Raw genomic sequence first — 27555 nt, 5'->3', positions numbered from 1 at the left:
CAGTGGGTTAAAGCCTCTGTCTTCGGCTCAGAACAGGATCTCAGGGTCCTGGGATCAAGCTACGCATCGGGCTCTCTGCTCAGCGGGAAGCCTGCCTCCTCCTCTCTCTCTGCCTGCCTCTCTGCCTAATTGTGATCTCTGTCAAATAAATGGGTAAAATTAACAACAACAAAAAAAAATCTGAAATGTGTAAGTAATTACCTATCAAAAATTTAAGCAATTAAGAGGAATCACATCCAAAGAAAAAGGAATCATCTATATATATCAGCCCTTCAATTAGTCAGAAATATTTCTTTTTTGGAAAGATTTATTTATTTATTTATTTATTTATGGGAGAGAGAGAGAGAGAGAGAGAGAACGAGCACACAAGCACAGGTGGAGGGGCAGAGGGAGAGACTCTACTCAAGCAGACTCCACTATGAGCGTAGAGTCCAATGTGGGGCCCAATATTATGACCCCAACATCATGACCTTGACCAAAATCAAGAATCGGACACAACCGACTGAGCCACCCAGGTGCCGCAAGTCAGAAATATTTCTTTTTCTTGGGATGCCTTGGTGGCTCAGTCATTAAGCATCTGCCTTTGGCTCGGGTCAGGATCTCATGGTCCTGGGATTGAGGCCCGCGTGGGGCTCTCTGCTCAGCGGGGTGTTGTTTTACCTAGTTGTGGTCACATTATAGATATATTGTCTTCTGCTTATGTTGCCATTAACCTCAGCTACAGTCTTTTGTATGTTGCCACGTGATTTTCTAGTTATTATTCATGCCTGTGTGATTATTAGAGTGGTTGGTTGTACCTTTGCACTTTGGGACTTTCAATATTCTTGACTGTGCACGTTATTTACAACATTACAAAATAGAGTTTCATTTGTCAACAAAACCTGTGCTTCAAGTGAACAAGAGTGCATGTTTTTTTTTTTTAAGATTTTATTTATTTATTTGACAGAGAGAGATCACAAGTAGATGGAGAGGCAGGCAGAGAGAGAGAGAGAGAGAGGGAAGCAGGCTCCCTGCTGAGCAGAGAGCCCGATGCGGGACTCGATCCCAGGACCCTGAGATCATGACCTGAGCCGAAGGCAGCGGCTTAACCCACTGAGCCACCCAGGCGCCCAAGAGTGCATGTTTTGACCCTGGATCTTGCATATAAAATCATTTGATTACATGGACCATTTAAACAGATCATTTCCTCATAGACCTGAAATATTTGCTATACCTACGTGTGCCTGGGAGTAAGCATGTCCTCTACGAACAGGGTGCCATTTCCTCCCAGACTTGCTGGTTTTCTTGCCACCATGTCTTAGGGAATTTCAGTTTGGTTTCCCTATTCGCATGACCAGCAAGCTGGGAACTCTGAGTGCTGGGATGGTGAATGAGTCACACTGATGGACTCAGAGCCCCTCAAAGAGGATTTTTCCCTTATTCTCCCCTTTTATCTCTCTAATTAAACGTGTATTACGTCAAGGAAATTCACCAAGTTCTGAGTTTTGCTCTGATGGCTACCTTCATCTTTTTGTTTGTTTTCTTTCAACATATGAAATTATTTCCAAATTTATTTCGGTGTCCTTTTGAAGCAGAAGACGCCTGGCTTGGTTGTACCCTAAGCAGACGTTTCCTCTTGTCTTAAGTAACCAAGCCATTGATAACACAAAGGCAACCAATAGAGAGATGAGAAATTGGACTGACTTAAGCGCATTGTGAGCTGAGGTCATCATCAGTTGGAGGGGATTTTGAAGGAAGAATGGGGATTTTGAAGAGCAGACTGTACACTGTTAACAAAAGGGTTTCCCCGTGCAGTGAGGCCACCAAACGGAAGGTAGTCTTTGTTATGCAGGATGTGATTAATATTGCCTCATCATTTAATTTTAGAACTTCTAAAATAAAGTTGCTTACACCACTTCAGAGCACACGGTTTGAAACCTGAGAGAGCCTACGGTTTCTTTTTATTTATTTATTTTTTAATTACAAAAGTAATACATGCGTTACTAAAAGCTTGGGGAAATCAAATGAACTGAAAGGAGTCTTCCATGGTATCTTTCACTTTACCAGAACCCCTGCAAATATTTTGTGGTAGTTCTAGTCTTCCCCTCCTCCCCCAATGTTTTTTTTTTTTCCTTTACATTTTGCAACCATGTTTTCATATAGAATTTTATCTGATTTATTTCCCTCAACATGACTTCCTATGCTTTCTCCCCCAAGGTTGCAATCTTCCTGTCAGTTGTAATTTCTGTCTACTATTCCATCCTTCCAATATCCCATAATGTTCCTAATCGTGTTCTCCATTATTGGGCATTTAGAATGCCTCATTGTCTATTCTGACGTGATCGTTTTCAAGACCTTGGTCCACAAACTGCGTTGGTGTTGCTCATACAAGTCAGGGAGCTGACGTCTTCCTGGCACGAATTTGCCTTTCTCAACCAGCGCTGTGCATTTATTACTGAATACCTTGATGCTTGCTTTCTTGTTTTTTTGTTGGTTTGGTTGGTTGGTTGGTCAGGGGGAGGGAACGGGCTGTGATCTTCTTCATGGGTGGGTAATTTTGTCTTTCTTTTCTCAGTGGAGAAAGTGGTGCTGGAAAGACAGTGGCTGCCAAGTACATCATGAGTTACATCTCTAGAGTATCTGGAGGAGGTCCCAAAGTCCAGGTGAGTTAGCGACTTGGCCCATTTTGAGGCCCTGTCTTACGTGAGATGTAAAAGTCTCCATTTGCCATTTAAAAAAAAAGATTTTATTTTTTTTCCCACAGAAAAGACATATAACCAATCAACTTCTGTAACCAAGAAGCTTGAAATCTGTAAAGAAATAGCCTGGGTTGGAGATACCTGGTATAGAATGAGCTCTTACAAATCAATAAAAAAGGTCAAAAATCCCAAAAGGGAATAAATGAAGGGACAACGCATAAAACATGAAAACATGCTCACCCTCGTGGCAATAAGGGTGGTGCAGATTAAAACCTCACCAAAGAACTATTTCTTAACTGTCAGAATGGCAAAAATTTTGTAGTGTTTTAAACACCTTGTTGGTAAAAATATAAGAACATAGTTCCTCTCATACATTATGGGGAGGAGCATGAACTAGTATACTTTTATGGAGGGCGTTTCAGCAAAATCTCTGAAATTTATGTGTATGTAGTCGTTGATTCATCAATTCTGCTTAAGAGAATGTATCCTTTAGATGTTCTGAAATGAATGCAAAATGATACAGTTATTTGATACAGTTTTTTTTAGTAGTGTAAAAGATTGGAAACAATTTGAAGGTTCATCAGTCAGAGACTGGTGAAATAATTTATAGTTCATAATAGAGTAGAATATTAGACAGCCATAAAAAATGAAGCTTCTCGTACTGATAGGTCATGATCTCCAAGATAACAATGAATTACAAAAAGCAAGGTTCACAACATTGTGTATAATGTGTTGCCATTTGAGGAGCATAAGAGAACGTATTTCCCTGTTTGTTTGGATAGGTATAACATACCTCTGAAAGGATAGATAAGAAACTGATAATGGGTTCTTCATGGAGGGAAACTGGGAGACCAAGGGAAGGGCACACTCTGCCCTATATCCTTTTGAAACTTTTAAATTTTGAACTATGTGACTACATTTCCAAAAAATCTTAAAATAGACTGAGGGAGGGGGTGGGGGAGAGAAAGGAAGTAGGAAAAGTTACAGGGTAACATTAGGAAAGCAGGAAGATCCAGAAGAATGAGGACACAGGGGAGGTGAAAAAGGAGAAGAATACAATATGGGCCGAGAGGCAGCACGTTTGAGCGTGCAGTATGGAGAACGGAAGATACAGCGTCATCTGTCTTTCGTTTGACCCATCATGGTAGCGGCATTGGCATCAGCAGGAATGAGTGCAGCCCCCTCCCCAAAGAGCAGGGGATGATGGCAGAAGTGGGCTAGGGTCCACAGAGGGCTCCCAAATGCATAGGGCCCATCACTGGCACAGACCACTGGGAACAGTTTCTTACTGGTACTCACGCTCCCAGGTAAAATTTCCCCATAAAAATTAATGTTTTAATCTGAGTCATTGAAGAAGTGCAGTCATCTGTAGGCGCTAAAAAGATACATCAAAATTCTCTTCACTGTAGTTCTGTCTGCTGTTTAAATGGTTCTCCGTCACGCTGTATCCTGTTGGGTCAGAAGGCTTCAGGCAGCATCCAGAATTCCTCTCACATAGTAAAAGGCCTTAGAGTGGCCTCATTCACTCAATGAAAGGAAGATTTAGGGACGCACTGGCCAGGGGAAAGACGGCGCAAGTCACATACATAATTTAGAATTTTCAAGTGTCTACCTTTTTAAAAAGTAAGAAGAAGCATGCGAAATTAATTTTAAAAATATATTGTATTTAACTCAGCATATCCCAAACATGATCATTGCAGCATATAATCAATATCAAGAAACTAATGAGATACTCTACATTCTTTTTGATATTAAATCATTGCAATCCGGCATGTAATCTATACGTAACAGTACCTCTCATTTGTGACTAGCCTTCTTGCAACTCAAGGCAACACGTGGCTCGTGGCTTCAGTGTTGGACAGTGAATGTGACTCAAGAACATAGGTTGGTGTGGTGCCACTTGATTGTCTCCATTCCTGTGATCACACCCTATCCCTAGAAGGGTCGCATGAAGACCAACTCAGGATGTTCTTTTATGGCTGGGCTGTACCTTTATTTTTGTTCTTGGCCTTTTCCCCAAATGCTGACCACATGCCACACAATTCTGTTGGACATCTTGATAGTTGATGGATGGATGATGGATGAATGCAAAAGGATTCTCAGCTTAAAAGTCAATAATGAAAGAAGGGAAGAGACAAGGAAGAGTCTTTCTTTGGTTCTAGCCCTATTAGAAGCTGAGTGTTGATAAAGGGTATCCAGTAACAGATATCAAGGATTGATGAAGAGCCACAAAGTCATAATTAATTTTACAAAGAAAGCATTTTTTGTATAAATCCATGAGTTTTTAAAGGAGAGTAGGCAGCTTGGAAGATGTTTCTAAGCTTTGAACTTGACCCCATGGAGGGACCACCCAGAATTTGCCTTTGGTGCCATTGCTAACCACATATCCCAGTTAGTGAAATTCCCATTCTTGCTCCTCTTCTGAATGTTCAGGAGGTTGCTGAAGGAACCACTTTGGCTGTTACATAGTTAACTAGTCGTTAGTGCCTTAATCTAGTCCTGTTTGCCACAGACCACGACCCAGTGGCCAGACTGCAGACGTCTATTGTTGACTTTTCTCTTCCTGTTTTCCTATGAGGACAATGATACAGAGCTCTTGGCTTGAAATTAGTCGGTAGCTAAAGAGCACAAACGAAAGACTTGTTATTTCTGGAACATGTTTAACCATAGCATGTGAATAATTAGAACTGCAAGGAATGACTCACTTGTAGAAAGACCTCTCCAACATCAACTCCTATCTGTTGAGCTGTCTTGCCCATAAAGTGTTTTGCACACTTTTCAGTCTGGCACAGAAGTTGGGGTGTTTGAAAACCAAATCCTTCCTCTTCGGTGGGCCAGGAGTTGTTCCATATAATCCGGTATTGGCCCTTGCTGCTCCAAACGTGGCTCCACTCTGGCAAGACCAGTAGCACCAGGGAGCTGGTTAGGAATACGGACTCTTGGGCCCTGCCTCAGACCTACTGAGTCTGCATCTACATTTAAACAAGATCCCTTGGTGATTCATGAACATGAAAGCTTGGGAAGTACAGGCCTGTGTGCCCACAACCTTGTCTGGGAGGAGACACTATTTCATTTCCCCTAAGCTACCTCTCCCTAGCCATGAAAAGGGAGTGGGTAGGGATACAATAGGCAGGTGGAGAATTTGGGTGGAAAAGGAGTAGGGACAGTAAAGACTGACCAGCCTGGCAGCAAGATGCCCCTTCTCGCTTCACTCGCCTTCCCGCTGTGACTCTCAGCGTGCCTGTGAGCGCAAGGTCAAGCCCCACCATCCAATTTAGAAACCCAGTCCTGGGATATCTGTGGATCCCGTTTTCCTGGTGGTGGTGCCCTGGCTCCAGGGAATCAGGCATCGAGTCAAGGGAGTTGGAAGACACAAACACACAAGCAAGTTTAGGTCTGTTGAGAGGAAAGTGTTAATCTTCCAGAAACCCCAGGACCATGTAGATTTGAGACCTCATCTTAACTGCCTTCAGAAGCCGGATGCTTAGGGAAAGTGTGGTTTCTTGTTGCCTGGTTCGTGCTTATACCTTCCTGACCTCTGACCTGTCTGCCATGACAGCACGTCAAGGACATTATCCTGCAGTCCAACCCGCTCCTGGAGGCCTTTGGGAACGCCAAGACCGTCCGGAACAATAACTCCAGCCGATTTGTAAGTCTCTTCCCTGTTTCAGAAAATGTCGCCTGATTGATGGATGTTGTTGATATTCCTGCTTCAAGTCTGGTATCCCCAAGGAAATGGGAGCTTTTCACATATCATCAGCTTTTCAATCTCTTCCTCATTTCCTATAGCGTTGTGCTGTCAGGCATCCATTTGCCCTTTAACTGAAGTTATTTTTGAGCCTCAGGTTAGAAGATAATTTTTGAAAACGGTTTTCAACTTGATTTGCCTGACTAGGGAAAATAAAAATTGATAAAAGTGTCAGCTTTGGTCCTGGAGGGGTTTGCTTTGTGCCTTGGAGAAAAGACCTCCTTTCCCAGACAAATAAATGAGTCGGTTAGATTCACAGGTCTTCTTGTCTTGCTTTTGTTTCCTGGAACCTGGGCGGTGGATGTGGAAGGGACCAGACCCTTCAGTCCTGTACCTTGGATAGAACCTTCCTCCTCTCTGTCTGCCAGAGTGAGCCAGTTTTCTACCCGCCCCTAAGAGCTCTGTGTATTTGTTTTAGATATGTTCATGTAACATAATCACATCCAAAAGCAGCTTGGCTTGGCCTGTCCGATGGCCTCCCAACCAGTCCACTTAACCCAAGGCAATGAAAGTGTCAGCCAAATGCATTGTCATGAATGCCCATTTAGACATTTTCTGCCTGAGTGTCTCCTCAGGGGGTGAATTGGAAAGCTGGCGAGGAAGCATATGAATATATTCCCCTTGACAAAAAGCCACATTTACAAAGAAATGAGTATTTGGCCAGTGGCTTTGATTTATGTAAATTTCATATCTTATCTCAACCATAGATTCTGTCTGGCGGTAAACCGTTCAAGGAGCCATCTGTGAGGCTGATTCCAGACCATTTAAAAATAAATAGTGGGAATTTTGGAGAAGCACAATTTCTTTTTCACCCTTCTATTTTGGAAGGAATGTTCTATTTCCAAGAGAATTCTTACTAAGGTCTCGTGTGGTGTTTGTTAGATTCCCTGGTGAGTTATATCTGTCCTTATTGCCCTCACTTTCCTTGCTGTTCAATACTATTCACACTATTCACTCATTCATTCACCACTCATATTTTTCTGCTCAATGCCTGGGTTGTGTTATCTTGAAGAAGTTGCTAGGTAATGAAATACAAAAGAAAATGTGAATGAATTTTCCACTTGACCTTTCTTTCCTAATTGTCTGTCTCGGTCTGCTCTGTAAAAATGCACTTGACCAAATTCAACTCTCTAGCTACCCACCCCCCGCCCTTTTTGCCTTCCTTAGAGAGCAAAACCATAATTAAATCAGCATTTTGATGTCTCCAATACAAATTATTCCTTATCCTTGGACAAGGAGGATACATCGGTCATTTTTTATAAAACAAAACAAAAATACCCAGCATTTACAATTTTTCCAATTCTAAAATTTCATGTAACCCTGGTGAAAAGATGAGAAAGAGTGTGAACACGCGCACACACTCACACACACACACGCACGCGTGTGCGCACACACACACATATACGGTAATGTCTGATGGGGCATCCAAAGATGTTTCCATTAATAATGAGAGAAATGTAAATTAAAGCCATATATCATTTTCTGTCTCTCAGATGAGCAAACATTAAGGAGTTTGATAATACCAGAGAAGAAACACTATTGGTTGAAGCCTGACACATTCCCCCAGGAAAGCAATTTGGTGATTTTTATCAACATTTAAAATGTTCAGGGGCACCTGGTGACTCAGTCAGTTAAGCGCCTGACTCCCGATCTTGGCTCAGGCCGTGATCTCAGGGTTGTGAGTTCAAGCCTTGTGTTGGGCTCCACACTCAGGTGCCCACTTTTAAAAAAAATTTTTTTTAATGTTCATTTTCGTTGACCCAAGAATAGGTACTATATCTAAGTTCCCTGTTAATAATGATCTGTTTTGCCTGACGACTCACAGACCTGTACCCCTGAGGCAAATAATACATTATATGTTAATAAAAATAATAAATAAATTTAAAAAATAATAATGACTTGTTTTAAAAAACAACAAGTTATAAAACAATATTTATCGTATTTGTAATTTGGTCTCATTTTTATTTTAAAAGGCGCATTATATAAAAGGTAACTAAGTTGTCTATAAATCAAGGTTTGAATACACTGTTAACAAGTGGCTGTTTAGTGGGAGACAGTAGAAGGTGTATCAGGGTGGGAATATAGGTAATTTCTCTTTTTAAAATGGACATGCAGGGGCGTCTGGCTGGCTTGGTCTGTAGAGCACGCAGCTATTGATCTCGGGGTTAAGAGTTCAAGCCCCACGCTGGGTGTAGTGATTACATAACAATAAAATCTCTAGAGCCCCTGGGTGGCTTAGTTGTTTAAGCAACTGCCTTCAGCTCCCGTCAAGATTCCCAGAGTTCTGAGATCTAGTCCCGAGTGGGGCTCCCTGATTGATGGAGAGCCTGCTTCTCCTCTCTCTTTGCCTGCCACTCCCCTTGCTCGTGCTCTCTCCTTCTTTCTGTCAAATAAATAAAATCTTTTTTAAAAATTAAATAAAATAAAATCTCTTCAAAAATGGACATAAGTGTATGAATCATAAAAACTCACATAGCTCCACTTAAACAAATCTTCTCCAGTTTTAAGAAATACATGGCAAAATATTTCAAAAAATATTTAAAAATAATACAGTGAAGGGGCGCCTGGGTGGCTCAGTGGGTTAAGCCTCTGCCTTCGGCTCAGGTCATGATCTCAAGGTCCTGGGATCGAGCCCCACGTCGGGCTCTCTGCTCAGCAGGGAGCCTGCTTCCCCCTCGCTCTCTGCCTGCCTCTCTGCCTACTTGTGATCTCTCTCTCTCTCTGTCAAATAAATAAATAAAATCTTTAAAAAAAAAAAAAAGTACAGTGAACACCAGTGCACTCAGTACCTAGCTTGAGAAATAAAACATTATCAAGAATCAGTGTTTCTTTCCATTTAATTATGAAAACGAAAAATCCCTTGTTTTCATTTTTTTTTTAAGATTTTATTTATTTATTTGACGAGAGATCACAAGTAGGTAGAGAGGCAGGCAGAGAGAGAGGAGGAAGCAGACCCCCCGCCAAACAGAGAGCCCGATGCAGGGCCCGACCCCAGGACCTCAGGATCACAACCCGAGGTGCCCCGAAACATCCTTTTTTTACACAAGTTTCTCTTTTCGCCCAGGGTGCTCTACAACAGAACTAAACTTTTGGTCTCCTATTAGGGGTTTTAACTCTTCTATAATAAACTTGAACTGTATATTAGCATTTCTATTTATTGGAACAGTGGTTCTCCACCTTAGCCACATATAAAAATCACTCAGGCTCTTTAAAACTGCTCAGGTTTGGGTACCAGTCCCTAGAGATGGATTTACTTCTCTGGGGCACCTGGGTGGCTCAGTCACTTAAGCATCTGCGTCCAGCTCAGGTCATGATCCCAGGGTCCTGGGATCGAGCCCCGTATCCGGCTCCCTGCTCAATGGGAAGCCTGCTTCTCCCTCTCCCTCTGCTGCTCTCTCTGCTCCTGCTTTCTCTGTCTCTCAAGTAAATAAATTTAAAAAAAATTTTTTTTAAAAGGAGGGGGGTGCGTCCCAGGCCTGTGCAACAGGGAACCAAAGTTTCCAACCACTTCTGGAAGTGCTTGAGAGTTTGCCATTTCCTTCATCTGCCCTTCCTGGATTTGATGTCCTGTTTGGTTTCATTCCCACCCCTACATCGGTGGGGAATGGTTAGAGGGTACATTATGGACAGACACTGATCTATTCCCTCCAAAATGTGCCAAAAGGAAAAGAGGGTGAAGGAATAGTCATCCTAACCGGAGGCATGGGGAATCTCGTGCAGCCGTCGCTTCTCAGGAAGCACTGATTTGGGATAGCAGTCGTTAGTGGTTCTTCTCTCCATCTGGTGCTTCTGGTGTTTGTTTTGGGATTTATTTGGAGGAAGTGGGGAGGAGTCATCAGAATAAGATGCACAGACAGTTAGAGGGTGGCCTTCTTTGTAGCCTTTCTGATACCGGGAATATGCAGTTGACTTAGCAGGAACCCGGGAGATGATGGATACTGTAGGCAGCAGGAAAAACCTGAAATGTGCTTTTCTTGTCCTTAATGAGTTTATGGTTCCAGTCCCAGACTTGCTGCCGGGCAGGAGGCAGCCCTGAAATGGGAGGATTTCATCAGTGTACACATTTTAAAAAATATTTAATGTTTTAAAATATTAAAATTTTTTAAAAATGTGAAATGCAGCTAGGCCGGGCATGCTCGCCAGTTGGACCCCAGGCCATACTGCTCCCTAACACCCACATCTCATCTTTTCCTTCATCTACACTTATGCTCCTGGCCCTTTCCAAGGATGGGAGAGCAACCAGATTCCAGCGAGAAAAAGAATGTCATTTCCTTAACCTGGACACCTTTCCAGCTAAATCCCAGGGCTTTATTCTCCTTTGTTCTTTCTGAGCAGTAATTTAAAAGAAAATGATTAGCAACAACAGCAACAAAAATCTGCATACCCAACTAGCTGGAAAGAACATTGTTTAAAATCAAGTGTTTTTACTTTCTATAAGAACGCTAGATGGGGCGCCTGGGTGGCTCAGTGGGTTAAAGCCTCTGCCTTGGGCTCAGGTCATGATCCCAGGGTCCTGGGATCGAGCCCCGCATCGGGCTCTCTGCTCTGCAGGGAGCCTGCTTCCTCCTCTCTCTCTCTCTGCCTGCCTCTCTGCCTACTTGTGATCTCTCTCTGTCAAATAAATAATAAAGAAAATCTTTAAAAAAAAAAAAAAAAAGAACGCTAGATGATCCCAAGGTAAACGGCATGCTTTTTTGCTCAAAGCCATGGAAATTCATCTGGCAGTAGGAAAATTTGCTCTCCCTGAAAGAGACTGATAGGGTTCACTCCTGTTGGATCAAGGCAACCTTGAGATTTTCTATCCCATTCTTTACAGCTTCCGGCTGAGCAGGCAAGCACCCACAGTATTGGGAAATGGGCAAGGAATACAGCATATCCTTATTTAGTCGGGCTGGAAGGATAGATTCTCTCTCTCTCAATACAGAATCGTGTGACTGGACAAAAGCCCTGGTTATTGTCTGATAGGAAGAAGTGAGGAAGTCTTGATCAGAGCTGGGAATAATTCAGAATGTATCTTTCATTAAGGAATTTCCTTGAATTATATGCTATGTTCAAAGCCTGTCTGGAACATCGTGTTTCTGTTCACCAACCATTGAAGGAAACCCCTAACTTTCTTGCAGGGAAAATACTTTGAAATCCAGTTCAGTCCAGGTGGGGAACCAGATGGTGGAAAGATCTCCAACTTCCTTCTGGAAAAATCCAGGGTGGTGATGAGGAACCCCGGAGAGCGGAGCTTTCACATATTTTACCAGGTTTTCCTTTATGTTTTTTTCTTTCTTATTTCCTTATTCCTTATCCACATTTAAAAAATAATTTTTTCCCCTCTCAGCTCTCAGGTTTAGACAATCTAGTCTGCCAAGCCAAGAGTATTTATTCCTATAGTATGTATAAGTCAGTGTGCAAAAAACTGTGAGGATGTCCCTACCTGCAAGGAGAGTAAGTTCTTGGGGAGAGAAGATAAGAATTTCCCAAAAGTTAAATAATCAAGAAAGTGTTAATATAACTTCAGAACAAAAGTAGGAGTGCTTAATTCTTAGCCCGGCAAGAGTCCACGTGGGGACATGTGTCTGGGAGGGTGAGGAGAGGTATGGAGGGCGCACAGGGGAATGAGGTGGGGAGAGTGCCCTGGCAAGTACAGTGGCCCGAACAAAGCCGGGTTGGCAAGGGCGGAAGTCTCCCAAAGGGGAGCTGTCGGAGAAAAGACTAGGGATGGGCTAAGGATCTTTAAGCCCGGGTCAGGAAGCCCTGACCTGGACGTCCAGAAGCCACCAACAGGCTAGAGCTGTGTGCAGGCTGCTCTTTGATTGTGTCCCAAGGCTTCGGGTAGCCTTACGTTCGCCTACTTTTTAAAATGTTTTTGAGTACTTAAGAAATATAATAATACCAAAACAACGTCTTTATGCATGAGTTTACATATTAGCATTTCTTTCATCTATCAGGGATCCACATCAGACTGTGTGTGAAGGCGTGCAGCTGTTTTTTGTCTCAGTTTTACTTTGTTGAAGATCATTGGATTAGAAGGAAGTTAAAGTGGTGTGGGGAGCTCACACCCAGCCTTTTCAATAACATAGCTATCTCAGAGGATGGCAGGTCATTCTGGCAGGTGGCTAGCGCGCGTGCTGAGGAAGTTTATTCTGCGGCTTGGAGAGGTTCAGAGTCAAGGGAAAGCTTACAGCCAAGAGCAGCATGTGTCCGCAGGCTGAAGAGGGTTGAGAAGCGGGTGGGGGTTGAAGATGCAAATGAGGGGCTGCATGATGTGGGTGGGGATGACACACAGAAGGGGGAAAATAGGAAGGGGGTGGCACGAAGATATTTTGAGGAGGTGGAAGAAAGCTCAGAGACCCCGATGTCATGGGTGACCTAGAACTTCTCTGTAATGGAGCTGAGATGACATTAGGAACTTGACGGAGGTGGAGAAGTATGGCTACGCCCTTTCTCTCCCTAAACCCCTCCAGGGTGAAGCAGGGTGTTGCTGGAGCCCCCTCGCACGGGCTGTGTGTGTCCCTTCCCACTTCGTCCTTCAGTGCTGTTTTCCAGGTAGTCTGAAATCAGTCGTGGTAGGAGTATTTACACCGTAAGAATCAGCAAACACTACAATCCATTTTTCTCCCCACGAGTTGATGTGTATTTTTCTAGCACACCAGTGGGGAGCCCTTTAAGAGGGTCTTGCTCAGACCTAAGGCAAACATCAGAGCGGGAACAGAAAGCCACGGGACGGTCCATCGGGTGGGAGGTTTCAGAATGCCAGAGAGCGGGACCTGGAGCTGCCGTTCCCAGGCATCCGTGGGGAGAAGTGCGAGGGGCAGCTGCACTTCATAAAAGCCATCAGCAAATTGAGCAGGAACGAAGTGGTTATGATCTGGCTTGTTTTCCACTCTTCTGAGGGCTCTCACCCATATAGCCCTGCATCCACCCATACGTCCTCCTCACTGGACGAGGGGCAAATTCTCAGCTCCTGTAGGTCTTACCAGAGTTCAGAACTCGAATTTGCAGAGATGATCCGTGGCTTCCCCAGGCCAAGCAGCTATCCTGAGGCCCATAGTTTGGAGACCAGGACCACGCATCACTGCAGAAGGCAGGGTCAGAACGTGCTCATCGCCTGGGCCCGGGAGTGGGGCCTGGGCTTTGCGGGCACACCGCACACACCCCGCTCCCTTTCGTCCAGCTCATCGAGGGCGCCTCTGCAGAGCAGAAGCACAGCCTGGGCATCACCAGCATGGACTATTACTACTACCTGAGCCTCTCTGGGTCCTACAAGGTGGACGACATTGATGACAGGCGGGAGTTTCAGGAAACGCTGGTAAGTGCGGGCTCCCGGCCAGGCAGGAGGGGCTCTGCATGTTGCCTGCAGTAGAAGGGGCCAGGAGAGTTAAGAGCAAAGAGCAGTGGGACATTTCTCCCACATTCTGCTGCAAGCACCCCGTTTCCTTAAACCCATGGGTGAGCGCCCTTCAACAGCCACATGCCCAGCTGCCCGAGCACCACCGAACGAGCTGAAATGGGTAAAGGAGTGAATTCCTCATCCCTCCCACCCCCATCCCCCAGGCACTCTGGTTACCAGGTGAACACTGTTGTAGGTAATATATTTATCATCCTGGTTTATCTAGAGCTTAGGCTGTTGCTGAGCTGTTGTCTCAGAAAGATGACGCGAAGACCGCCCTCCTGGTCTTCAGCACCTCCAAGTGCGTTCCCTTCACCCCCCACACTGAATGGGCAGAGGGCAGCCCTCGCCTCCCTGCCCTTCAGGCGGTGTGTATGTTATGGTACCAAGGGTCAACCCCGGTACGTTATTGAAGGGTCACATCTTCAGAGAAACAAATCAGTAAGTCAGTCTAGAAATTTCTGGGGCTGGGCTGTTCACCCATTTAACCTCAAAGAACTCTACACCTCCTCTGCCTTTTGGGTCAGCTTCCTGCTAGGCCCGTCCTCAGCCCATGCCCATGTATGAGGCAGGGACCCTGACAGGGCAAGTGGGGGTGCATTTTGAGGGGAGCTGACCTCCTGCTTGTGGGAGGGGGGCAGGCTGCTCAGGCAGACTGCATCCTGGGTGCAGGAATGGGGCCACCAGGGGGCCACATGGCCTCAAAGGAGTGGGGAGAAGAAATGGAAATGGGGGACCTGCATTGGTCCTAGCGTGTGGTGCTCTATAGCATTCAGATAAATAAGTATTGGCATTTCAGCTGTTTTTATTGAAGTTAACGGACCTCAGAAACAAGACTTTTCTGTTACACTTTTATTTCATTTGCTGGAGACTTTTGATCAAGATCCTTTCACAAATACAATCTATTCCCCACCCTCCTGATGAGGCAGAAGATCTCCAGAGTCTCCCTGGAGTAACTGGAAAGGGGGCATCCGTGCTCTTGCTGGGAGGGGCGTGGCAGTGAGGACACAAGGGGCACAAGGACAGGGTGCTGACTGTGGGTGCAACTGCTGCTCCCTCTGCATATCTTTGCTCCTGGGGATCTCCTGCTGGGGGATCGCGGGCTGGATCCGAAGACAGAACTGCCTTCCCAGCGTGCCTCTGACACTTGAGAAAAAGGGATGAGCGTGCGCAGGGCAGTGATCGTGTCCTACGGGGCCTCCCGGCTGCCCCTGCCAGCTAAGCCCCAGTGTGACCGCACAAGTCCATCCAAGCTTCGGCTTCTTCATTACGTGCTTAGCAAGCTGACGGCCAACCCACCTGCATGATTTCTCTCTCTTCTCCCAGCACGCGATGAACGTGATCGGGATCTTCGCGGAGGAGCAGACGCTGGTGCTGCAGATCGTGGCGGGCGTCCTCCACCTGGGGAACATCAGCTTCAAGGAAGTTGGCAATTACGCGGCGGTGGAGAGCGAGGAGTGTGAGTAGCTCTGGCGCACGGCGGGTGAAGGCGGGTGAACGATCGGTTAGCTCCGGCCGAGGTAACCGGCCGATGTCCTTTGCTGGGGTCTCAGCCGGGGATGTGGGGAAGTCTCGTGTCCTATCGGGGCAGAGCAGATGGCCTTCAGAGAGTCTGGCCTCTCTGTGCACCTGCCCTCCTCACCACATCCCACACCAGGAGGCCTTTCATGAGATGTTTGTTTCAGCGTAGGGCCTGCCTTGGGGGGTCTGGCCCAATTTCACACCTTGGTTTAAAAATACAGCGATGCCTTAATGAGAGGAGAGTAATAGCTAAAGAACTCCTAGGATTTGTCTCCTAAGAGAAATCTCTGTACCTGACCTGTGGGGTCTGCATTCACCTCGAGGTTCTGAAGAGCAGCTGGTCGGGTTTATGACAGGATGGGAAGCTCCCAGTTGGAGCTTGTCTGGGAGCTGGTTTAGACTGGATTCTGGAAACAAACAAATGGGCACTGGCTATCCTGTTGACATTGCCGGTGATGGCCTTTCATGGTCCCCTCTGCTATAGTGCAAGGCTGAAGACTGAATGATCGTGTGTGCTCTTTGGGAAGGCATCGGTCCTTCCTGCAGACCCGTGATGGATTGTGTGCCGCCAGCCGCCATGGCCAGAGTGGTGGGCGACTTTAGCCTCTGAGGCCTCAGATGGCTTTCCAGGCTGCTCTCAACTCACACAGCCTTTAACCACCCAGGAAGATGTTTCTTCCTTTCTCAGCATTCTTCCAGGATGATAAATTTAGATGCTTAGTAATAAATAGTATCCCACTCATTGCTGACAATGCAGGGAGGCTATTACCACTCCAAATAAGGCTCTTTTTAAAATATTTTTGTTTTCTTTTGTGATAAAAAAGGGAAGTTCTGCTAACTTCTGATGTGTCTCTGATAAAGATGAATTATGTTAACCAGGGAAGTGGGGGGGTGGGCAATAAATACACATGGTCTGCATAAAGTCTAGAAACAGGACCTAATAATAATCACTACTTTGTTAGATTGAACGTACATTTTCCTTCCCATTTAACGAATGCACATAGGTATCCAGGAGAGTCATTAACACTTGTCTTTTCAACATTGACCGTGTGGGTTTCTTGGTGGTTGCTGTAGAAGCATGATGAATTTCTCTTGCCTTCTTGGATAGTACAATCTTTTATTGCCTCTTTTTGCTGGAGAACAAAACAACCCTGACACAGCAAGCCTTCCCCCGTATGCTTGAGCCAAGAAGTGGTTCATTGCACATTGATGTCGGGAGGAAGTAGTCTCCTCAGCCAACTGGGTAAGGCCCAGTGTTGGCAACTGCCTTGCAGTGCCCGGATTGGAGGCGCTGGAGTGGGGGAGATCAGGAGAGGCTGTGCTTGAGACCAAAGAGATCTAGCAAAGAACTGGGCCCTCCTTCTGAGAATTTCTTTCCTGCTCCTTTGGCGTACCTTACCGTGAGTCATTCCCTTAGCCGAGTGTCCCATCTACCCCTTCGCCCGTCACCTTGTTCCCTTCCCCAGAGGGCACCAGAGTTGCCACGCTCCTGTATTCCTTTCAGGGGATATGTGTTTCCTGAGCCATGATGTTCGTCCATTTTTTTTCTCCCTTTTGTGCCTTAATGGGGCACCACACGTCATGTCTACAGTTGCTTTTTCACTTCACATTATATCTTGAAGGTTATTCTAGTCATTAAGAGCATCGTCTCTTTTTAGCTACAGTGTTCCATTACTTGGCTCTGTGTACTTGTACTGAACCAGTCATCTACTGAAGGATGATATCAGGGCAGAACCTCTGCAATTACAACACTGAATGAACGCGCTGAAATGAATAATCTGGTTTGTTTCCTCTTTTCTCCTGTTTGAGTATATCCCGTGGAATACATTTATTTTTATTTTTTTATTTTTTGAATATTTTATTGATTTATCTGACAGAGCACAAGCAGGGAGAGTGGCAGGCAGAGGGAGAAGCAGGCTTCCCACGGAGCAGGGAGCCCGATGCGGGGCTTGATCCCAGGACCCTGAGATCATAACTTGAGCCAAAGGCAGACACTTAACCCACTGAGCCCCCCAGGCACCTCCTGTGGAGTAAGAGGGAAGTGTTCACCCATGTTTTTATAACAGAAGAAAGCAGACTTTCTGTAGCTATCGTAGAAAGGATGGTAAGACTGCCGTCACAGCTGACCTAGTAAAGCAAAACAACCCTCAGTGACAACAGATTTTGTTACTGACCCAACCCCAGACTAGTAGAGCTGTAGGATTGCCTGAGTCAGACCTGTATGTGGCTGAGCAGTCAAACAGACCTTCACTTAGGCACATGTGTCTCTGCCCGAGTCCCTACAGTAAGATGACATACTTTTGGAATCAAGTCTTGCTCCCAAGGCGTTGTTGTTGAAGGGGGAAAAAAAATACATAAATAGTAATGGGAAGCATGAGTGACGATACCCATCTTTTTTTGCCTTGTGGCCGATGGGTTAGAGAGTACGGAACCTCAACACCGAGGACAGCCCACATTTACCTTGCCATTTCTTTTACATTTGTCCAACAGCACTTTGTCTTTGCTACGTCTTTTTAGTTTATCTCCTCTGTACTTCAGATGCACACGGAAAAATTAATCCAGCTTTGCTTTACACTTCAGTGCAGTAACAGAAATCTATTCTCCTTTTCAAAATGCGTTGAAACGTTACTTTCTAGCAGGTTCCTTTATGTTCTGTGTAACTCTGATTAACAGTATCAGAGTTACAGCAGCATTTTGAAACTAATGCCTCCTCCCGCCCCAGCCTCCCTCCCTCCCCACCTCCCTGCAACCTCCGAGCTTCTGTACTGACGTCCTTCTCCAGCCACACCTGCACACGCCCTCATGGAAATTCACAGCCTGAAGGATGTCAGTATGAACAGCCCTGTAATTTCAGCACCAGGGCAGCTGCTGAAGAAAATACAGGGCCATAAAAGCTTGTACTTGAAAAACATGGCATCGATTTTTTTCCCCCGCAAGGGAGTACCAGATTTCTTCTCTAAACTTGTTAGGGGTCTTCTTGAGTCTGTGGCTCTGACTCTTGGCCACATTCCATGCCTTGTATTTCAAGTGCCTGTGGTCCTTCACTCCTGCCTTCTTCTACGGAAGCCATGGGGGACTTAGAAGATAGAGTGGGTTTTTTTGGTCTTAGATAAGGACCCAAGGACTTAGCCCTTTGTGTGGCATTTCTTTAGTTGTGGTCATAAAGACAATGGTGTAAACATTTTTACCATATTTTTTTTTAAAGATTTTATTTATTTATTAGAGAGAGAGATCACAAGCAGGCAGGGAGGCAGGCAGAGAGAGGAGGAAGCAGGCTCTCCGCAGAGCAGAGAGCCCGATGCAGGGCTCAATCCCAGGACACTGGGATCATGACCTGAGCCGAAGGCAGAGGCTTTAACCCACTGAGCCACCCAGGCACCCCATTTTTACCATATTTTAACTGTGTCCCTATTTTAGCGTGACCAGGGGCTTGGGAGAAGTGCATATTTTACAAGCAGACAAATGGAGGCTAATTATTCATTGTATCAAAGTATTCAGTGTGTGAATAGTGAATTTACTATAAACCAGTAGTAATAATATCCACTGTATCAAATGCGAAATGGATCTAACTGCCTAATGGTGGTGGCTTCCCCTTCATAAAGGCTCTCATATGTCAGACACTTTGGGAAATGTCTCTTGATTTTCCCAACAACCACGCATGTGTCTAGTCTGGCTTACGGGCGTCATACATCCTTGCCCTGTGCAAAGCTTAAGTTTCAATTTAGCAGAAGACACATTCAGATTCCTAAACCTATGTGTTAAGATGAAACAAACCAAGGGAATTGACCATCGGCAAATGAATACCCTGGATTTTGTTCTGGTGCCCTTTGTAAAAGGAAGCCCTTCTACGAGTCTGAGCATTTCTGTAGAATACTAGCATAGATATTAAATACCTTGTTCTGGCATTACACGTCTTCAGAATGCCTTCGCTGACTTAATCTCGTTGGAAGGTATCTACTGAGAAATGTCAGCCCGTTCGTTCTAACACCATCTGTGAAATTCAGATTATCCTTTATTGGGAGGCTTGTGATTTTTGAGCATTAGCATAAAGTCTTTAACAAAATCCTTTTATCAGAAACTTTTGATACAGTTTTATGTGGAAAAAGAAGACTCCTATCCAAGTTTGGAGTTGGGATTTGTGTGCGTGAAGATCTTTCATTCATACTACAAAAAAAGCCTGAGCATTCTCTCATGATCCAGAATGGTGTCACTTATTCACATTGGAGTGTTTCGAGCAGGAATTAAGAAAACCCATTAAATCCCTGGCCCTCCTCTTGGCAAGTCGCATGGCTTGCAACAAGTACTGAGCCGTCTTTCAGCTCTTCTCTTCGAAGACCAAGGCTGTGTTACTACATGTCCTCAGGGTGGGATGGGTGTGCTGTGACATGCGCTGCACCAGTGCCTTCCATTTCACTCCATCTGCCTCTCCCAGAGACATCTTGTAAATTACACCTCCTGACCCAGAGTTTGACTCCAGCCCAAAGGACCTCTGCTGTCAGAGGTCCCCCTAACCTTGTGACCGCCTGCCTTTCCAGCTATGGCCAATGCTGGTGCACTTGCTGCACCTTGACCGTGTCTCCTTCCCTGCTGCCTTCACCCCTGTGCCCATCCCTCTGCTCTCCCCTCTTTTCCTCTGCATCTGTACAAATCCTGTTCCTCCTTTCAGGCTCCACCGGAATCCCACATCTTCCTCGATGACCCCAGCAAGTCATAATAGCTTCTTGTTCTAAATGCCTCCAGGACTTTATTATCTCTCTGTATCACATATTCAGCTCTTTGTAGGCTTCTTAATTTGGTAAACTATCCATGCCTCATATAAACTGTCTTCAAGGTTTCTTAACATTATGTGTTCTGTCCTCTTTAGTAACTCTATGCATGGTAAGCCCTCAAGAAATAGGTAATTATTATGATATTGAATTATTACTCCCATGATACCAGGTGCTTCAACATCTTTGGGAATGATGCTGTGAAAACACCATACCAGAAAGGAAGAAAGCAATTTTGGGAGCCAAAGAAATGTCTCTTGATTTAGTTCCTTCCGGGCTGCCCTCCTGCAAACTTGGAAAGATGTCCATTTTAGGCATGTAGCTGTGATCTCACAGGGGGATTGGTTCACCATCCTTCTTGGATCACTGATTTGTATTATTGGAAGTCTCAGCCGTCAGAGGAATTGACTCATGTAATAGAACAATTGAGAAAAACAGTGGATGGGTGTGTGCGGGACTGCTGATAATCAGTCTTGGGTAGAGTGAAAGTTTTTGGGGGGCCACATGCGCACACACAAAAATGCCTCCACATGTTTGTGAAATGAATTGTTAAAATTCTGAAAGACCATCATGTTTCGTTTTGTTGTCTATAGTTTTGGCTTTTCCTGCGTATCTTCTGGGGATAAACCAGGACAGGTTGAAAGAAAAGCTCACAAGCCGGCAGATGGATAGCAAGTGGGGAGGCAAGTCGGAGTCCATCCACGTGACCCTCAACGTGGAACAAGCGTGTTACACCAGAGATGCCCTCGCCAAGGCTCTGCATGCCCGGGTCTTTGATTTCTTGGTAGATGTAAGTAAACACAAGTGAACGTTGGTGGCATTTCACATCTCCGCTCTTAAAGATTAAAACTACTAAGAGCTTTGTTTTCATGTTTTAGTCTGTTCCTTAAAACCATTAGCTTACTCCTCTACTTTTTATCCGTTCACCCTGGAATCGTTGAATCCCACCTTGGCTTCTAGAATTGTCCAGCAAGACGTTAAGATGGTAACAGCTTCTTTTGACAAAATATTCAGTAAAGCCAGAACGGCAGGACAGAAAAAGGGGAGACCTGTGGTCATGATACTTGGTTGACTGTTGAACCTCAGCTTTAGAATACTGTATCACATATTGCTATGTTACAGATTAACCCCCAGTTTAGTGGCTTCACCAATAAGCATTTATTCTGTCATAGTTTCTACAAGTGACTTAGCTTGATGGCTCTGACTTAAGGGTGAGGCCGAAGTCTAGAGGCTGACTGGAACTACAGCCATGTCAAGGCTTGACTAGGCCTGAAAGGTCTCGTCCTAAGATGGCACACTCCTAGGGCTGTTGGCAGAACGCCTCAGATCCCTGGCACGTGAGCCTTCTTTCCGGCTGTTTGAATAGCCTCACAACATGGCAGTTGGTTTCCCGCAGAGGGAGTGATCTGAGAGAGAGAACATGGAAGAAGCCAGAGAGCTTTTTTTTTTTTTCCTTAAGATTTTATTTATTTATTTGACAAAGATCATAAGCAGGCAGAGAGAGAGGGGGAAACAGGCTGCCCACTGAGCAGAGAGCCTGATGTGGGGCTCGATCCTAGGACCCTGGGATCATGACCTGAGCCGAAGGCAGAGGTTTAACCCACTGAGCCACCCAGGCACCCCAGAAGCCAGAAAGCTTTTAATTTGTAAGCTTGGACCCCAACATTGACACTCTGCCATATTCTGTTGATTAGACGTAAGTCAGTAGAGCCCACAGTTAAGGGGAGGAGAATTAAGTTCTACCTTTTAAAGGGAAAAGTATCAAAGTTTTTTTTTTTTAGATATATTTTAAAACTACCATAGAGTGTTTTATAATTCCATAGTCCTATATACTTGTATATACATATGCATATATGTATACACACACATATGTATATATATGTGTACCACATAGATTCTGAAAATTAGTCTTTCAGCAATATGGAGCTGCTAGCGATAGGCTGTGTTAATCATCATATCCTCTGAATGGTAGAAGAAAATAGCAAACACTTCTACCATCCTTACTATGTGCCAGATGCCATTCTAAGTATTTTAGGAAAAAAAAAAAAAAAGCTATAGGATTCTTCCCACAACCACACAATGTAGGCATTATTATCCTCGTCTTACAGATAACTTAGGCACAGAGAGGCTAAGGAACTTAGCCAAAGTAACACTACAATTAAGTGATAAATCTAGGAATTACACCCAGGTAATTTGGCCGTGTTCGAGCTCTTCTACTGCTCTGTCTTTTATATATTCAAGCTAGAAAGAACCATAGGGGGACCCTAAGGCAAAACCAGCGGCATGGCCATTCGCTTCAAAAAATCTCCTTGAACTTGGCAACAACATCTGTAAGGCTTTAAGTGTGGTTAGGTGTGGTTAGGATTGAGTAGGGCAGGGCAGGATAGGGTAATGATTTTGTGTACTCTCTGTGGAAGGTCAGGGTCATACTAAACATGAGTCATCCTTTTAACTTGTCCAGACTCCTCATTTTACTGACAAGGGAATCAAAGTAAGCCTAGGCATTTGTGGATTTGCCCTACGCCCTTCAGCAAGAGAGTGATGCAGAGTTGACAGCAGAACCCATGTCTCTCGTGCCTCCCAGTGCTGGGCTTCCTACCTTCCTTTCTTTTTGCCTGCCCTTTATATTGTGTGTGGTGAAAGCGGATGAACGCCCTGTGTAATTAGAGCTGACATTTACTGGGCCCTGAGCATGCACCGGGCACCGGGCTGAGGGCTGTGTGTCGTGATGCATTAGCTCACCAAAGAGGCCACGCCATTTTCTTGGCCCAGAAAACACCTCTGGTGCTTCCACCTTCGTCCAGGTGTTCACCACCTCTGGGAACTTTTCTCTTCTGTCCCTCCCTACCCCGAGCCCCCTGGTGGAAACTGCACCCCACCCCTTGTTAATTCCAGCCGTTGACTTGCATGTCCCTTCTCACGGTGATCCAGAACACAGGTGGAGTAGACATTGTGCCATTCCGTGGAACCCCAGACCCTGCCCCTGGCCCAGGGCAGCCTTGGGGATTCTAATGTCACTCTCGTTGGCAAAATCGTAGCGAGGGTTGATTGTACAAATATGTGGAAAGTGCTAAGCAAAGCCTGGCACAGGTGAATGGTAGATACACGGAGCCTACTTACATTCTCCTCGCTTTCATAATGATGACTCATATCATTATCCGTAGCCTGCCCACCCTCTGTCGAAGCTCCTGGTCCCAGACATCGATATCCCTCCCAGCTGTTAGGGGGTCATTAAAGGGCTACTGAACGGGGTCAGTGGAAATAATATTTATGGATGTTGTCTTATCGGTTCTTTATAATGAAGTAGGTTTTATGTCAAGTCATCCAAGATGACATTTACTTCCAATTCTCCAGACTTCCTGAGAAAAACTAACTGCCAGAAGTTCATGGCTTTCATCATGAAGCCATAGTAGCTTTTTCAGATCCTGGTGGTTTTCAGAGTACTTAACCTTGCAGCAAGCCTTTTTTTTTTTTTTTTTTTTTTTTTTTTTTTGAAGCTGCAAGTCACCTCTCTTCCTGTCATCCTCTGTTTCTAGCAGGCAGTTGCATTTGCTTTGTATAGTCTTGCTGCCCTGTGCCCCACGCATGCCCTTTTCTGATAGGAAATAAAAGGAGTTAATTGCCATCCTCCTTACTTTCTCCTAGTCCATCAACAAAGCAATGGAGAAGGACCATGAGGAATACAACATTGGCGTTCTGGACATCTATGGCTTTGAAATATTCCAGGTAAGGCCAGTCTGAACAACTGGGGCTGTGGGAGGGGGATGCCTTTCATCTGGCTTGAAAGAAAGAATTCTAGGTAATGGGGGAAAAACCCGCTACAGTTCCTTTTTGCTTCTGTTAAGTTGTTCATGTACCTTTACTAAATAGTTTCTCCCAAATAGAAACTATGTTGCTGTCTCCCGATGCCTCCAACATTTCTGTTAAGGCTTCTCACATTGAAACATTTCACTTAACCACTTAAGAAACGACTTCATAATGATTTCGCAGAAACAATTACATGCAAGCAACTTTTTTTTTTTCTTTCAGAAAAATGGCTTTGAACAGTTCTGTATCAATTTTGTCAATGAAAAATTACAGCAGATTTTTATCGAACTGACGTTAAAGGCAGAACAGGTAAGCAGCCCCTCTTCATTCCCCCTGTTATTTCTAATGTGTTTTGTTTAAAAGATATGAAAGTCTCCCTTTGGGCACTAGATTCAAGCTTTAGTCTTGTATTAGGAAACGTACTTAATAAAGTCTGGCAGAAAAACCCTATGCCGTTGTGACATTTTGGTCTGTGAAATGCAAACACCGTCTGCTACCGTTTCTTTCTCCTTTAAGCAAATGATGTTGTGAAGTTGGACTTATTACTGGCTGCTTTTACTACTCTGACTCATTGTCCGAGTGGAAAATGGAAACCCAGTTCCAACCCTAGCTGTCAATGGCATGGACCATGTTCCAGAGGAAAAACTTGGGTTTTCTCACATTTGCTCTACTCCCAGTCTTCCGTAAAAAAATCAGTGTGTTTTCAAGAAAGCGCAGAGTTTTCATTCTGACTTGAAGGAACGTGCTTTGGTTATAGTTTCTCCTTAGAGTTCAGGGCGGGTTCCCTTTGATTCTGGGCTCCATGTTGTTTTGGATTCCGAGGGTTGCTGCTCAACCTACCACCAACTCAAGTGGCTTAAAACAACAGAAACGTCTTCTCTCACCGTTCAGGAGGTCAGAGTCTGAAACCAAAGTGCCTTTAGGGCCACACACCTTCGTGGCCTCTTCCAGCTTCTGAGGGTCCTGGTGGTCTTTATCCTCTGTCAGTGGAACCCCTGGCTCTGCCTCTCCCTTCATGTGGCTTTTCCTCTTTTTGTCTCTCTGTGCCCAAGTTCCCTTCTTCTTTCTCTTGGAAAGACTCCAGTCATTAAGGGATCTCCCTCGATCCAGAATAATTTCATGTATAAGATCTTTAGCTTAACTATATCTCAAAGATCCTATTTCCACACCACACATTTTGAAGTTCTAGGTGGACATGAAATCTCAGGGGACACATGCAAACCCACTACACGTGTGAAAGGCTATTTGGGGGACATTAAGTCATGGAAGTGTTTGTGCCTCTGCTTGGAAATCCCAGTGAGCAACAGTTTCCACATAAATTTCTGCCCTAGTGTTCTAGCTTTCCATCCCATCAGAGCCACCAGAGCAGAACGGCCAGGGTAAAGGTTGGTAGGGACTGAGACTGGATGATGTTGGCAGAGGTTAGGTCCTAGAGGAATGTTGTCCAGCGTTGCAAAAGCTTCAGATTTTGTAGGAAGTATGATGGGAAACCCTGGGGGAATTTTGAACAGATTTGTGTTTTTGTGATTTGTGTTTTTGAAAAGACTCTTCAGGCTCTATAGACTTATGGAGTGGGCTGAGGGGAAGACAGACAGGAGTGGAAGTTTAAAAACCAGTTGGGAGACTGGGCAAGAAATGGCGGGGGTGTAGACAATGATGGTAGCATTAGAGGTGCTTACACCATGAGAGGCAGTCAGATTCAGCATGTGTTTTGGAAAGTGAGTCAACATGACTTGCTCAACATAGTTAGCAAGGAGCCAAGAAGGAAAGAGGAATTAAAGATGATTGCTCCCTTTGTAGCTTGAATCACAAGGCCAACGGTGAAGCAATTTGCAGAAGAGTGCGATTAGGAGAGTTGATTTGAGATGATGGGGAAATGCACAATCAGATCTCCACTGAACAAGTCACACTTGTAAGACCTCTGACACTTCGGGACAGAGTCTCTAATGTACGAAATGTGCATGACCCTGGAACTCAGTGGGGAGGTCTAGACTAGAGAAATGAATTTGGGTGTCATTAGCCTGCAGGTTCTATCTAAAACCAAGGGACTGAGTGCAGTCGCCTAGAGAAGCAGGGCTGAGAATACAGAAGGCTGGAAGATCGAGTCCAGAGACTCCGTCAGGGGAAGGTCTGGAAAAAAGCTAACAAAGCAAGACAGGTGAGGAAGAAGGGAGACCAGGAGAACGTGGTGGTGTTCCTCATGTGAAATGAGCAACTGGCCTGAGGGAGGGGCCTTCCCCTTGGGTGCCTCGAGGCTAATCCACACTACTCTCCTTACATTAAATTCAAAGAGATGATTTTGTAACTGGGCCTATAGGTTAAGCCATATTAAATTGTCATCATTAGTAGATCAGAAATGATTGTGTGCTAACAAATTTCACAGGGCTCAAACTAAAAAACTACCAAGCATGAGGCATCTGGCTGGCTCAGTTGGGAGAGCACTTGACTTTTCATCCTTGGGCTGTGCGTGTGAGCCCCACATTGGACAGAGTTTATTTAAAAAGAAAAAGAAAGATGGGGCGCCTGGGTGGCTCAGTGGGTTAAGCCGCTGCCTTCGGCTCAGGTCATGATCTCGGAGTCCTGGGATCGAGCCCCGCATCAGGCTCTCTGCTCTCTCGGGGAGCCTGCTTCCTCCTCTCTCTCTGCCTGCCTCTCTGCCTGCTTGTGATCTCTCTGCCAAATAAAAAAAAAAAAAAAAAGAAAGAAAGAAAGAAAGAAAGAAAGAAAGAAAGAAAGAAGATTACCAAGCAATGAAATATTCCTTTTCTATCCCTCTTGGGGGGGGGAAGTTCCCATTTTATGTTAAAGGGCATTCAGATTTTTCTTTCTTGGTGATCCCTGTGCCTTTGCTCATCATCTGTGTGGCGCTCTAGCTTGTCTTCACTGGGTCATAATGTGAATTCCCGCTTTCTGTCCCTCAGGAAGAGTATGTTCAAGAAGGCATTAGATGGACACCCATTGAGTACTTCAATAACAAAATCGTGTGTGACCTCATAGAGAACAAAGTTGTAAGTATCGGTCTGGTGTGTCTCTTCGCTGCACACAGGTTTATGTCAAGTGGGTTTTTGTCTCTCGTGTCCTTGTTTTAGAGTAAGCGAAGTGAGGGGCGCCTGGGTGGCTCAATGGGTTAAGCCTCTGCCTTCAGCTCAGGTCATGATCCCCGGGGTCCTGGGATCGAGCCCTGCATCGGGCTCTCTGCTCAGCAGGGAGCCTGCTTCCCTCCTCTCTCTCTGCCTGCCTCTCTGCCTACTTGTGATCTCCCTCTGTCAAATAAATAAATAAAAATGTTTAAAAAAAAATAGAGTAAGCGAAGGGACAAGTCTGATTTGCAGAGAATTTTAGCAATGACTTTGGATGTCCGTGTAGTAATATGAACATCTGTATATGGATAAAATCCCAATTTACAAATGGAAGTTGTTACTGAATTCTGAGAGCAGACGTCCGTGACCTAAATGGGTGGTAGAGCAACTGAAGAGGCATAGCATTGGCCCTGCCTTCCCGACCATCTCTGAAGCTCGTAGGACTATAGCCCTAAAATTTAACCAAGAAGCTTGTAGGCAGAGATGGCCACAGTACTGTTTGTTTGATTTGGTTTTTTATAAAAGTCCAAAACTGGAAACCGTGAAAACATCCAAGGACAATCCGGTCATTAAA

The 27555-nt window shown here is 45.0% G+C and overlaps 1 protein-coding gene across 1 annotated transcript in view; it reads left to right on the top strand.

Annotated features, from left to right (window-relative positions):
- Positions 1-27555, top strand: part of MYO1E (myosin IE) — a 195724-nt gene that overhangs the window by 112911 nt on the left and 55258 nt on the right. Inside the window, exons 5-13 of the mRNA XM_047738442.1 lie at positions 2555-2642; positions 6238-6327; positions 11547-11678; positions 13592-13726; positions 15134-15266; positions 20688-20884; positions 23740-23820; positions 24124-24210; positions 26823-26909. Of these exons, the coding sequence (XP_047594398.1) occupies positions 2555-2642; positions 6238-6327; positions 11547-11678; positions 13592-13726; positions 15134-15266; positions 20688-20884; positions 23740-23820; positions 24124-24210; positions 26823-26909 (1030 nt within the window). The remainder of the gene's footprint in view (positions 1-2554; positions 2643-6237; positions 6328-11546; positions 11679-13591; positions 13727-15133; positions 15267-20687; positions 20885-23739; positions 23821-24123; positions 24211-26822; positions 26910-27555) is intronic.

This window comes from Lutra lutra, chromosome 7, assembly GCF_902655055.1.
Source record: "Lutra lutra chromosome 7, mLutLut1.2, whole genome shotgun sequence".
Lineage (NCBI taxonomy): Eukaryota > Metazoa > Chordata > Mammalia > Carnivora > Mustelidae > Lutra > Lutra lutra.
Note: the sequence above shows the minus strand (reverse complement) of the source record. Positions and strands in the feature narration are given on the sequence as shown.